This window comes from Camellia sinensis, chromosome 13, assembly GCF_055761805.1.
Source record: "Camellia sinensis isolate YWXY chromosome 13, ASM5576180v1, whole genome shotgun sequence".
Taxonomy (NCBI): Eukaryota; Viridiplantae; Streptophyta; class Magnoliopsida; order Ericales; family Theaceae; genus Camellia; species Camellia sinensis.
In genome coordinates this window covers 94,728,112-94,739,642 of record NC_138973.1, presented here as the reverse complement: position 1 = coordinate 94,739,642, position 11,531 = coordinate 94,728,112, and the positions used below count along the sequence as shown (strand labels likewise).

At 36.1% G+C, this 11,531-nt stretch overlaps 1 protein-coding gene across 12 annotated transcripts; it reads right to left on the bottom strand.

The window, feature by feature from the left end:
- Nucleotides 1-1,175: 1,175 nt before the first annotated feature.
- LOC114321016 (NADPH--cytochrome P450 reductase 1) lies at nucleotides 1,176-4,838 on the bottom strand. 12 transcript variants are annotated; one of them, XR_014349270.1, is made up of 9 exons: nucleotides 4,676-4,815; nucleotides 4,211-4,557; nucleotides 3,740-3,816; nucleotides 3,570-3,605; nucleotides 3,369-3,452; nucleotides 3,220-3,256; nucleotides 2,939-3,008; nucleotides 2,487-2,618; nucleotides 1,177-1,262 (listed from the first exon to the last, which is right to left on the bottom strand). XR_014349270.1 is itself a non-coding variant. In XM_082902961.1 (9 exons), the coding sequence occupies exons 4-8, from the start codon at nucleotides 3,558-3,560 to the stop codon at nucleotides 2,492-2,494; spliced, it is 315 nt and encodes a 104-aa protein (XP_082759087.1). In that variant the 5' UTR covers nucleotides 3,561-3,605; nucleotides 3,740-3,816; nucleotides 4,211-4,557; nucleotides 4,676-4,838; the 3' UTR covers nucleotides 1,177-1,262; nucleotides 2,487-2,491. The 12 variants fall into 12 exon arrangements, 11 of the variants coding, with proteins under 11 accessions (XP_082759077.1, XP_082759087.1, XP_082759084.1 ...); XM_082902961.1 differs by having other exon boundaries at nucleotides 2,939-3,002; nucleotides 3,558-3,605; nucleotides 4,676-4,838; XM_082902958.1 differs by having other exon boundaries at nucleotides 3,558-3,605; nucleotides 3,932-4,557.
- Nucleotides 4,839-11,531: the final 6,693 nt, after the last annotated feature.

Below are 11,531 nucleotides of genomic sequence, written 5' to 3'. Positions count from 1 at the left end.
TTATTTTTTCTCTCATAAAAGTCAAAAAAGCCTAAAAAACCAACCTAAACGAACTTTAGCCTGAGCTAAAATAGCCAAAAAGCCAACCCCAACTTCCCAAACAAAGCCTAATAACAGTTCACAAGATTGTCGTTAAAGGATAAGGATCATCAGCTGTAATTTTCTTATAAGGGTTTTATTCACTACAACATATAAGAATTTTAGAGACTGGGGTATTTCTGATCTTTTTTTTTTCTTTCTAAAAGTATAAATTTTGTAACAAAAAATATTTAGGGACTAATTCAGTTGTCGCGAGGACAATCGCCAAAGATCGTCTCGAAAAATCAAAAAATGAGTTTTTAGGGACAATTTTGAAAAATATCGCTAATAAATGCATTTTTAGGAACAAAATAACTTTGTCCAAAAGGTTAGTAATAATTCATCACTAAATGTTCAATTTTGCTACTAAAAATAAAATAATAACACTTTTGGCGACAAAATTTTTTTATCCCTAAAAAGTGATTTTATCTCTGAAACCTTAATTTTTTGCAGTGATAGTATTTTTTACCACAACAAGACAAGATTGTAAAATACATAATTTAACGCACTACAGGAATTTTGAGTTTTAACGGCGTTTTAAAAACGCCGGTAAAATCCTGAAAAACGCCATAAAAGAGTACAGCAACGTTCAATATTTTCGTCGCTGATACGGCCGTTGCAATAGCTTTACAACGTTTGGAAAACGTCGCTAAAAACATTAGGCGGCGTTTTTGAAAACGCCACAAAAACTTTGACAGCCGCTTACAATTCCGTCACAAATAACGTTTGACATCATGATGACGTCATTTAGTGGCATTTTTAAAAAAACGCCACCTTCTACCTTTTTTTTTTTTTTTTTTGGGAGGGGGGGTGGGTGTGTGGGACTGATTCTGCATAACACACAGGGTCAAACAATTTAACAAAGAACGCAACTTGAAATATAGCACGACACAAGATCACAATTTTTACATATTCAATATATTGTAATCAAACACATCCATAAAAACATTATACGGAAATGAGGAAATAGTGCATAAAAATTATCTCAATCATTCGTACAAAAAATACCATCAAAGTACATCTTTATAAAACCATCATCCAACTCATCCATCCAAGCACCAATAATTTGGTTCCATCTTGCCAATGACATACAAATAACTGGAGTTGAATAACTAACAGACCTTGATCTTTATATTTTTCATATAAAATGTTCAATTCTTTGTAGTTTGATTGTTGTTTAGCCACTGCAAAAGGGAGCCAAAAAAGGTCAAAAAAGTTTATGTTAGTTTGAATTGAACAACTTGAATATGATTAAAAGAACTTTGTAGTCTATATTATCTTTGTAAACTCAAACAAACAATAAACAAGAAGTCATATACCAAGCAACAAAGTAGGTTTCAAGAAAGAAGTAGCATTATGAATAAATCCAAAGAGCTCTGAATATTCCTAGGGAAATAAAAGAAGAAGAATATGCCCAAAGATCAATAAAGTAATTAACAGCAAGGACAAAAACAAAAACAAAAAAAAAAGAATTTTTTACGTATGAATGATTATCAAAAGAAAAAGAGAAGAAGAAGAAGAAGAAGAAGAAGAAGAAGAAGAAGAAGAAGAAGAAGAGGCAAATTAACCATGTAAATATAATAGATTTGACTAACTAGGATATATAAAGTCACTTGCCATTTTGAAGCAACATTCATAATCAGAACAACCTCCCATTGTAATTGCTCATTTCCCATTGTAACTGCTCAGAGGTACATCATTTCCGCATATGTTTTGCACTTTCAATTCTATTCAATCAGCAACTACTAACCACATATTCACCAAAAAAAAAAAACTACTAACCACATACAATGATAATATTTGACAAAAACAATGGAAAGCTTCAAACCAAAGAAGGTGGCCACCACCCTCTCACAACTACAAACTTACTGCTAAAAGGGTAGGAACTGAGTTGTTGGTGTAACATCTTAATACAGCTCCTCTCTAACAGCAACCTAAACTTCTAAAGCCTAGCACATTATTATGATATAAAAAAATAAAAATAAAATAAAAAGAAGCAATTATGTCATATAATTCTAATCCAATTATATGAAGTTCTGCTACTGACTATGAGTGTGTCTTATTTTTCCACCACCAAAAATTAAAAGCTACAAAAAGAGACAAAAAAGAAAAAAGAGAATACGATAGTCCAATAATACAAAAACAGTATGGTGACCCAACACGATGTAAGCGGAGTTTCATAATGCTCTGCACATCAACAAAAACAGAGCAATGGTACAAATGGGAATTGGATGAGAACCTTTTTGTTCTTGTATGGTGACCCAACTTATGACAGACCAATAATACAACTTAAAACTTTCAGAGAAAACACACTCACTCATTCACACATATATATATAGATCTCAAACAGGTATGAAAAATTTAAAGAAAGAATTTAAAAAAAATTTTGTTCTAAAAAAATTCATTACCTGAACTAGCTGATGTTAAAAATCCATATCGAACAAGACTTCCTTTTTGCTGAACTCCTTCCGTTTCCAGTGTTGTCTTTCTTTTTTTCCCAGGCACTGAAACAATGAGTGCACAAGTCACCACCACCACCCCTGCAGATATTAGTTGCTGATTTAGAAAGTCAAATTACCAGAAGTAATCCTTTTCAAAACTAGTAGTGACAACAAAACTAGACTTGTGCAGATTCCCTTATTGAATTTATACCCTGCACATGTCAAAGTTTAGAATTGACAATGTTTAAAACAAAACTTTTGCATCATTAGCATAAATCAAATACAAGCAGTAAGAAGGTAATAAAGAATTAAAGAAAACAAATCAAACTATAGAATGCAGAGAAATAATAATAATAATAATAATAATAATAATAATAATAATAATAATAATAATAATTCAGAAAGAGGCTCAATCAAACCTGAGAAGGGTTTCGCGGAGTAGAAATTCCAAATTCAGCCTCCATTGCCATCGGACCAACCTACCTGTTGCTGAAAGTAACGGACAAAAGGGAAAATCAACAACTCAAGGGTTTATTAAACATGTTAAATACTTAATAAGCATTACAATAAGTACACGTATTTATTAAACACCAACTCAAGGTAACAAGTGCACAATAAGTACACATCACAAACTAATAAGAATTACAACAAGTGTTTCCATAAAATAACAAAAAAGGTCACTAGAAGGGCGTAAACATACCCTGCTCAGCAAGGTGCTCGTCCACCTCATTTGCTATCTGTTTCCCAACAACATACAAATTCAAACTTCTTAGCCAATTAGCAGCATCTACATGTACACATAGATATACATTAAGTTGATAAAAAGATGAGATGAAATTCAATTAAGACCTTATTAAAGTACTCATACTGTCTATTGCCAAGGCCAAACACTCCATAAGTAAGATTCTGAAGCCATTCCCCTCTCTCTTTACCCTATGAAAAATCATATATAACAAAAAATGAACCCCCCAAATCTACTTTCTCAAAGAACCATACTATCAATATACACTGAAATTATTCAAATTTATCTCTGTAAACCATTTATAGAACCTTGCAGCATTGTCCGTTGGCTCACCATTTTCATATCTACAGCACAAACAAACAAGAAAATAAATTTAATACATAGCTACACCTACGCACAAAGTTACAAACAATCAGATATATATATATACATCATGTCTGTATGTGATTAACGAGGAAGGTAGGAATTAAAAACTCACATAGCTAAAAAGAAAAATGCCAAACTCTCTTTCTTCGACTTCTCCTCATATTCCTCATCATCTGCCGCATAATCATCCTATGAACCATATACATAATTTGATATATAAAAAAAAACATCAACATCGATAATCAGTACCATCAAACAATCAAACCTTTAAATAAAAACAAAAAAAAAAGAAGGTCAAACTCACCAAATCAACTACTTTAAAGGTGGCCTGATGGGAGGTTAAAAGAATCATCCAAAACAATAAACATGGGTTTTCAAGGAATAAAGCTACAGATGGGAGGTTAAAAGAGATCTGATACACATAAAAACTTCCCCTAACTAACATAGATTCCATGCTCTTCTTCTGCAAATTATGCCTCAAAAGCTTGGAACGATCAAAATTTATAGCAGAAACAAGCAAAAGACATGAAATGAGGATGGCCAAGTTTAAAATTTACACATTGACAATTAATTAAAGAGATACATTGAAGATGACATCGACGACATCGACGATTTTGTAGTTGCAGAGGAAAGCTCTTCCGGTGCTGATGGTGGTGGTTCAGTAATGAAGACGACATCGACGTCGTTGGATTAGGCGGCAACATCCTCACCGCGGCGGTGGCGGCGACTCCATCGTCATTGTCATCGTCATCGTCCTCCTCATCATTCACGCTCTCTTCTGAACTGTCCTCACCACCATCTTCTCTATTACTCCTGTGAATCAACTTATCTCCTCTCCTCCCCTTGCTCCGACTCGACCGATCTCGGTCCCGGTTCCTGTCTTGATCCCACTGATCTCGATCCTTCTTCACTCAACTGGTCTATCTTCCTCTGCAAAATTATTAGAATTAGAATCAAGAAAAACAAAAACCGTCAAGAAATTTCAACCAAATCGATTCAAGAATCGATGGATTTAGAATTAGATCTGAACAAGTCATCGCAATCGAACCTGGTGAATCTCTCAAGGAGACTGGGGAGAGACACATAAACCCTAGATCTAGGACAGTGAGAGAAAACGATAAGAGAAATAAAGACTGGGGGAGAGTGAGCACTGTTATAAATGGAACGCGTGTTTATAATAAAGGATAACGCGTAATTTCACTTTATTCCACAGCGTTTTTCAAAAAACGTTGTCTAACAAATGTGGTTATAGCCAACTTTTGTTGTAGTGACGACTTGAGTTTAAACATTAAATTATGATATTTATTTTAATACACACCTTAAAACCACATAGTTTTGTTTGAACTTTAAACATAAATCATTAAATTATCATACAAAAATAATTATAAAAAAAAAAAACCATGGCAAGAGATCCTAATGGGAGAAATAGTTGCACTTTTACATATTTTATTTACTTTCTACATGAATCGGATCTAATAACTATTGATTAGATGATTATTAACATTTTTCTTTAAACAATAATCACAATACTTCCTTTTGTTTTTGGGTAATCGAGAATAGATTTTAGACAAGATTTTTGAATCCACACTATAAACGCAAATACAAAATTATGTGCAACCACTTGTTATGCTCACATGTTTTCAAGTCATTGGCGTGATTTGTAAGGAATTTTAATGTTGGGCTTATCCAATAGTATAGATCAATATGTAGGGAATACATTTAAAATGGTCACCCTATAAAAAAAACACACAAAAAAATAAATAAATAAAAAAGAATGAGTCTCTTTTAGACTATTATTTTGCGTATCAAATTTGGATCATGATTAACCCGAACAATCATTTTCTTTCAACCTTATTAGATATCTTTTTTTAACAATTGACATAGCTAACGGATAGTGGATTATTGCAGGTGTAGTCTTCCATCTATGCTAGAGACTAATCTTTTTTTTATCAAAAAATTTATCAAATATTTATATGTAACTATGTCTTACATCATGTGAGTGATTTGATAGAATCTTTTGATAATTTTTTTTACAGTTCTGATTCGTAGCTCAAAATTCAGAGGCTCGAATTTGGCTCGACATTTTTTTTTTTTTTTTTTTTTTTCCGTCTTTCTATCCTGAAGAAGAAGAAGAAATGGAAAGGGGCCGGGTTTCATCAAAAGAAGAAAGAAGAAAGGGGCTGGCAACCATCATCAGCATTAACATCATCACCAGCTGGGTTTCATCAAAAGAAGAAAGAAGAAATGGGTTTCAACATGAACAAGCATCATCAACATCAACATCAACATCAACATCAACATCATCACCAGCATCATCATCATCAACAAAAAAAAAAAAAAAAAAAAAAAATTCATTATCAAACACAGATTTTCATCTTCATCAACATCATCACCAGATTTTGTTTCAACGCAGATTTTCAAAAATTGGGATCATCAACAAAAACGAGCTAACACAGATTTTTTTTTTAACAATCCCGATTCATCCTCAATTTTTTTTTTTAAATCTGCCCAAATGAAGCTTTGTTGGCATCTATTTTTTTTTTTTAAAATCTGCCCAAATTTTTTTTCCTTTATCCTCAGATTTTTTTTTTGTTCATCAACATCATCAGATCTGGCACGAATTTTTTTTTTGTTCCCTTCATCCTCAGATTCTGTAACGCCCTCAAAATAATACATAAAACCCATCACTTTAGACATGCATTGATATAAAAGAAGCCAACCATTTCTATTCATCAGAGTAGTTCTTACAACAGTAATACATGTTAACAACAAAAGCAAATGCCCTATGGGCTTACAGCTTTCCAAGTCAACACCTGGTTACACAAAAGAAAAGTATTAACTCTATACAAAATAAGCTCTTGGCTTGATATACATGTAATGCAAACAAAATAAACCAAAAATGAGTCCTCAACTTTCATCATCATCCAAGCTATGTCCTTGGAGGTGGCATACTACCTGTACCTGAAAATAATGTCCCATATTGGGTGAGCCAACACCCAGTAGAGATATGCTAAACACAATATGAGCAATAACTAAAACATTAGCAATTGATAAACGTTCAATTTCTATAAATCAATTCATAACCCATTTCTATTTCGTGACCACTGTGTTCATGTTTCATTTCATTTTCCATTTCTTATCAATTTCACAATTTACATCAACGGCTCAGAACCTGGCCAACCACTTAAATGAGACAGTGACTCATATTAAACGTTTCCCATTTTACAATAGATAAACATACTAGTTGTATCAACATCTCAACAGATAAGCATACAAGCTGTATCCACATTTCAACAGATAAGCATATTAGCTATATCAACACTTCTAAAGATAAGCCGATGAGCTGTATCAACACTTCCATAGATAAGCATATAAGCTATATCAACACGTTAACTGACAAGCATATGAGCTATATCAGTGGAGTCCATCTCCTATCTCTTCCCAAACAACATCCGGTTTAGAGGTCCATCCCCTATCTTCCCCTAAACCGTAGAGTACATCCCCTATCTCCTCCCACACACAACGTATATACACATAGGTCATATACACAATCAATCAATACATAACGTTAATGTATTCTATCAACCGTCATACTCTATGACATGTCCAATTGATTAGTTTTAGTTTGCCTAATCATCATGCATTGTCTACAACAATCAAAACTACCCTCCACCGGTAGCCCAAGCAATTATTTCTAAACAGATAATAAAAGCTCCAACAGATAAAATATCAATGTTTTCAAAAGTGAGCGATTAATAAATCCAACTCCACTATTCTACTATATAATGAGCCAATTTCATTATTTCCAACTCAATTCCATATAACCACAATTTTCCCAAATTAATCATGCCAATTAATTTATACAACCAATTAGGGTTTTCTACCCCATTTCCCAATATTGACCCAATGGTCTATATATCAACGACCAACAACAATATCATTATTTTGAAACCCACAATACACATTTTTATAATCAAAATAACAAAAACCCTCTTTTAACATTTTGAAACCCTAAGTCCTAAAATTACCCAACTTCAACACTTTATCAAAATAACCAAAAATCTATGTCAAAGACCATAAGAATGAGTAGGAATCCCTATCTCAAAAGTTGACACCCAACGAAGAAGATGAAGAAAATGGAAATGCTCCAAATTCCGAGATTATTAGATCAAAAGATAGCCCTCGACGATCAACAACTTTTTTGTAAAGGCCAAAGGTGAGGAAACAACTCTTACTAGATGAATACCTAGAGAGAAGGCAAGGTTCTAGAGAGAAAAGCTCTCAAATGGCGTTTTGGAAAAGTAAGAGAGAGAGTGGAAGTGTAGAAAATGATTCAAAAATGCCCAGCTGCCCTCTGTTATACGACATTCCCGCTCGAGCGGAAAACAAGACGCTCGAGCGTCACGCACAAAAATCTAGACACGCTCGAGCGCCAAGACACAAGAATAAAGTACATCCGCTCGAGCGCGAAAACTAGTCCGCTCGAGCGTAGATTTTCATCTCCCAGAACTTTTCAGAAAAAGAACTACCCGTTCGAGCGCCAATAAGCCCGCTCGAGCGCGACCCGCTCGAGCGCAGTAAATCCGCTCGAGCGTAGAAAACACACCTGCAGAAGTTTTGCAGGGACACGAAATACTGGAAGGGTGTAAACTACGCTTGAGCGCAGAATGACCCGCTCGAGCGGACCATACAAAAACTGGGCAACAACAATAGGAGCCAAAGCTCTACCAACCTGTAACAACCAAGCCCAACACAACTTATAACTCAAACAGATGGAATCAAAAGACGACAACAAGGTAGATACAACTACCAACTCCACGGAACCAAAGTCCGGAATACAACAAATACAGAAAGGAAAAATCGGGATCGCTATAGATTCAAATCAGCAACAACATCATCATCATCTTCATCAAAAAAAAAAAAAAAAAAATTACCTTTAATCCTCAAAATTACCTTTAATCCTCAAAAAAATTACCTTTAATCCGGAACCGAACCGAGGAGCTGGGTCTGGTGAAGAATTAAGAAGAAGAAGAATGAGCTTGGTCTGATGAAAATCCGTGGGGTTCGATCTTCCTTCTCCTCTTCCAATTCCTCTTCTCTCTTCTCTCTCTCTTCCTTCGTCTCTTCTCTCTCTCTATATTTGAACATAGAGAAAGAAAGAAAAGAAATATATATATATATATATCCAAAACGACGTTGTTTTGGCTATTCGGGCTAATTTCGAGCCAACAAATTAGAGCTACCAGCCATTTTTTTTTTTTAATTTTATACCTAGCATTTTTCGAAGTCTCCACATGCATTTTTTTTTCTTTCTTCTATTGGCACATGCATGCTTAGAGAATCTTCAATACCAGTAGGCATTTTACCTATCTAAATATTACTATATGTATGGGAAAGAAATAAACCTTCTCGTATAATCCTGTTGATCAAGTCTGCGCTCCTCCGTACGTCGTCGCTTTATTACCTGAAAACATAAACGTGAGCTAGTCGGCGGGTGTGTGCCGGAAACCTCTCGGATGCCTAAGTCAGTAAGCTTGACAAATAGACAAAAGCTCTGTGTATTCAGAAAACAAAGTTGTGTTACCTTTCTAAAGGAGATGTTGTGAGCTTTTATAGGTTCCGTGTGGCACAATCCTAGTAGGACTTTTACTTCTCCATGTAGAGTCCTCCTAGGATTCATACTCCTGAAAGATAATGCTTATCCTTCAACACCCCCCTCACTGCTTAAACCAAGTGAGATGGTTTTATCATGGCCGAACTCCAATATGACCGAAATAAACATGAATATGCATAGCCGCAGAATAAGCCGAACTAGCTCTTCCTTTTACTGCTCTTACGTCGGCTTCTCATGCACAACCCATGGCATGGTTAGACCGAACTAACATGTCATGACCGGTGTAACTCCAAGATCGGTCTAACTCCAAAGTACCATTAGACCGATCTAACTTCGATCTTCTGTCAGACCGGACTAGTTTTACGGCCTTAGGACCGGACTAACTTCAAAATATCCACTTGACCGGAGTAACTTACATGGCCATTTTACTCGGCCCTTTGTACTGTGGCTCATAACGGCCCATTACCCAGCTCGGCCCAATTTTCACATAAATTACCCTCTCAATTGCTCCTTAATTCCATCTGCCTAGCATGATTGGGATTATCTGTCAACCAGCCAAGCTATAAACTCTCAGCCTTGCCAACCGAGCTACTTTCACACCGAGCTCTGGCTGTCCGGTAGTAACGTCTCTTCAATCGCAGAGACTGAAACGCTTCCCATTCTAGTTGCACGTGGCATGCTCTAATTGACTGAGGACGGCTGTCACGCCGTCTTCATATTTCGTGAAATTTGAACAATCCCGCATTTTTCCCTTTACCTAAAATGAGCCTCTTCATTTTGACACACTTTGCAACTTTTCCCTCTCTGAGCCTCCATTGCTTCTTCAACTTCTGAGCTCGTGTTCTCCATAGCTGTTATTCTCTCTCCAGCTCTTGCCTCTTCATCGGGTAAGCACTGTACATCTACTTTGTTTTCGTATTTTGTTTTCTGTGTTTTATTTTCTGTGTTTTTGCAAAACATATTTTTTCCATTTCGCTTTGCTCTGTACTTTTCTGGAAAAAACTTAACAATAGGACACATGAGTACATGTAATATCCTGTAGAAAACGGGTTTTCGATCCAAAATCATGATGCAACCGAACTAGGGCACTGTTTAAGCTAGGTAAAAGTCTAGTCAGTTTACAACCGGACTAACACTTTATGTTTACACCAGTAGTTTTAATAAGTCAAACCACTTCTTGCGTTACCTCAGCCGAGGTAACCAACCGAACTAAGTTTGCACTTAGCATACTGAGATACTTGAACTCCAACCGATCTAGGCCATTGGGGCTAAACCAGCTTTCTTAGTTTTTTAGACGGAACTTAGAAAGCTTCCCCTAGACAATTAACCGGTCAAACAGAACCGTTTCCACAACCGAGATATCGAGACGCTTGCCAAGGCCGAGCTAATAAAAGCCCTGCTCAAATCAAGCTACCAATCACCTTGCAGAAACAGAGACAGAACCTGTAGCATCCCACACAGTCGATGTAGGACTTCTTTTTATCTTGCTTTTAATTTGTAGCACAGTCCAATGATCTGTGCTTAACACCTTTGTTCTTCACTTTGCAGACTTAGGTTGCCCAGGCACTCCTCTGCGCGCTCAACCGAGCTACTGAGCACAATTTTTGGACCGAACTAATTTATTCATAAATTATACAATAAATGGGGAAGTATAGGTTTCTAGTAGAGACCGCCAAGCGGTCTAGCCGAATTTCGAAGGGATTATGGCATACCTGACGATGTACACCTTACCCTGGCCGAAAAAGATGTCACACCCTGGGGGAATGAAAGCTTTGTCCCCTTCACCCTCTTGTCCATAATTAAAATCGGACTACGATTTCCAGTCCAATCCTTAATTTGTGAGTTTCTTAGGCAAACCAGACTATGCCCAACCCAGCTATCCACCAATTCATACCGTATAATAATGGGAATAGCCGAACTAAATCGCCAAGCCGGTCTCAACCTCGGTCTGGCCGAAATCTTTTATCAATACTCCATTGGTTCGAAGGAAGACGGCTGGGTGTACTATCTTAGAATACACCGTCGACGTGAGAAAATAATAAAAAACACACCGGATAAAAACTTAAATGACGACGATTTTTTCTGGGTGTCTGGAAACTTTGAGGATCACCAAGCCCAGATTCCAGGCCGAAGCATCAATTGGAAAAAAGGAACACCTGGTATAATTACTTCGGTTTTCTTGTGTGTTTTACTATATTTCGGTTTTCAATTTTTCAGCCGAACTAACAGTTGTCTTCTTTCGTAGATTCTGCCCACCTCCATTCTCTATACAGCTACCCAAATCTAGCGA

Excerpts from the sequence above, each read along its gene's own strand:
- LOC114321016 (XM_082902955.1), bottom strand. The coding sequence starts at position 4,081 with ATGGAATCTATGTTAGTTAGGGGAAGTTTTTATGTGTATCAGATCTCT. Across the intron at positions 3,817-3,931 it reads CCTTTAAAGTAGTTGATTTG|GATGATTATGCGGCAGATGA; the intron begins GTGAGTTTGACC and ends TATGGTTCATAG. Across the intron at positions 3,453-3,557 it reads GCTGCAAGGTTCTATAAATG|GGTAAAGAGAGAGGGGAATG; the intron begins GTTTACAGAGAT and ends GATTTTTCATAG.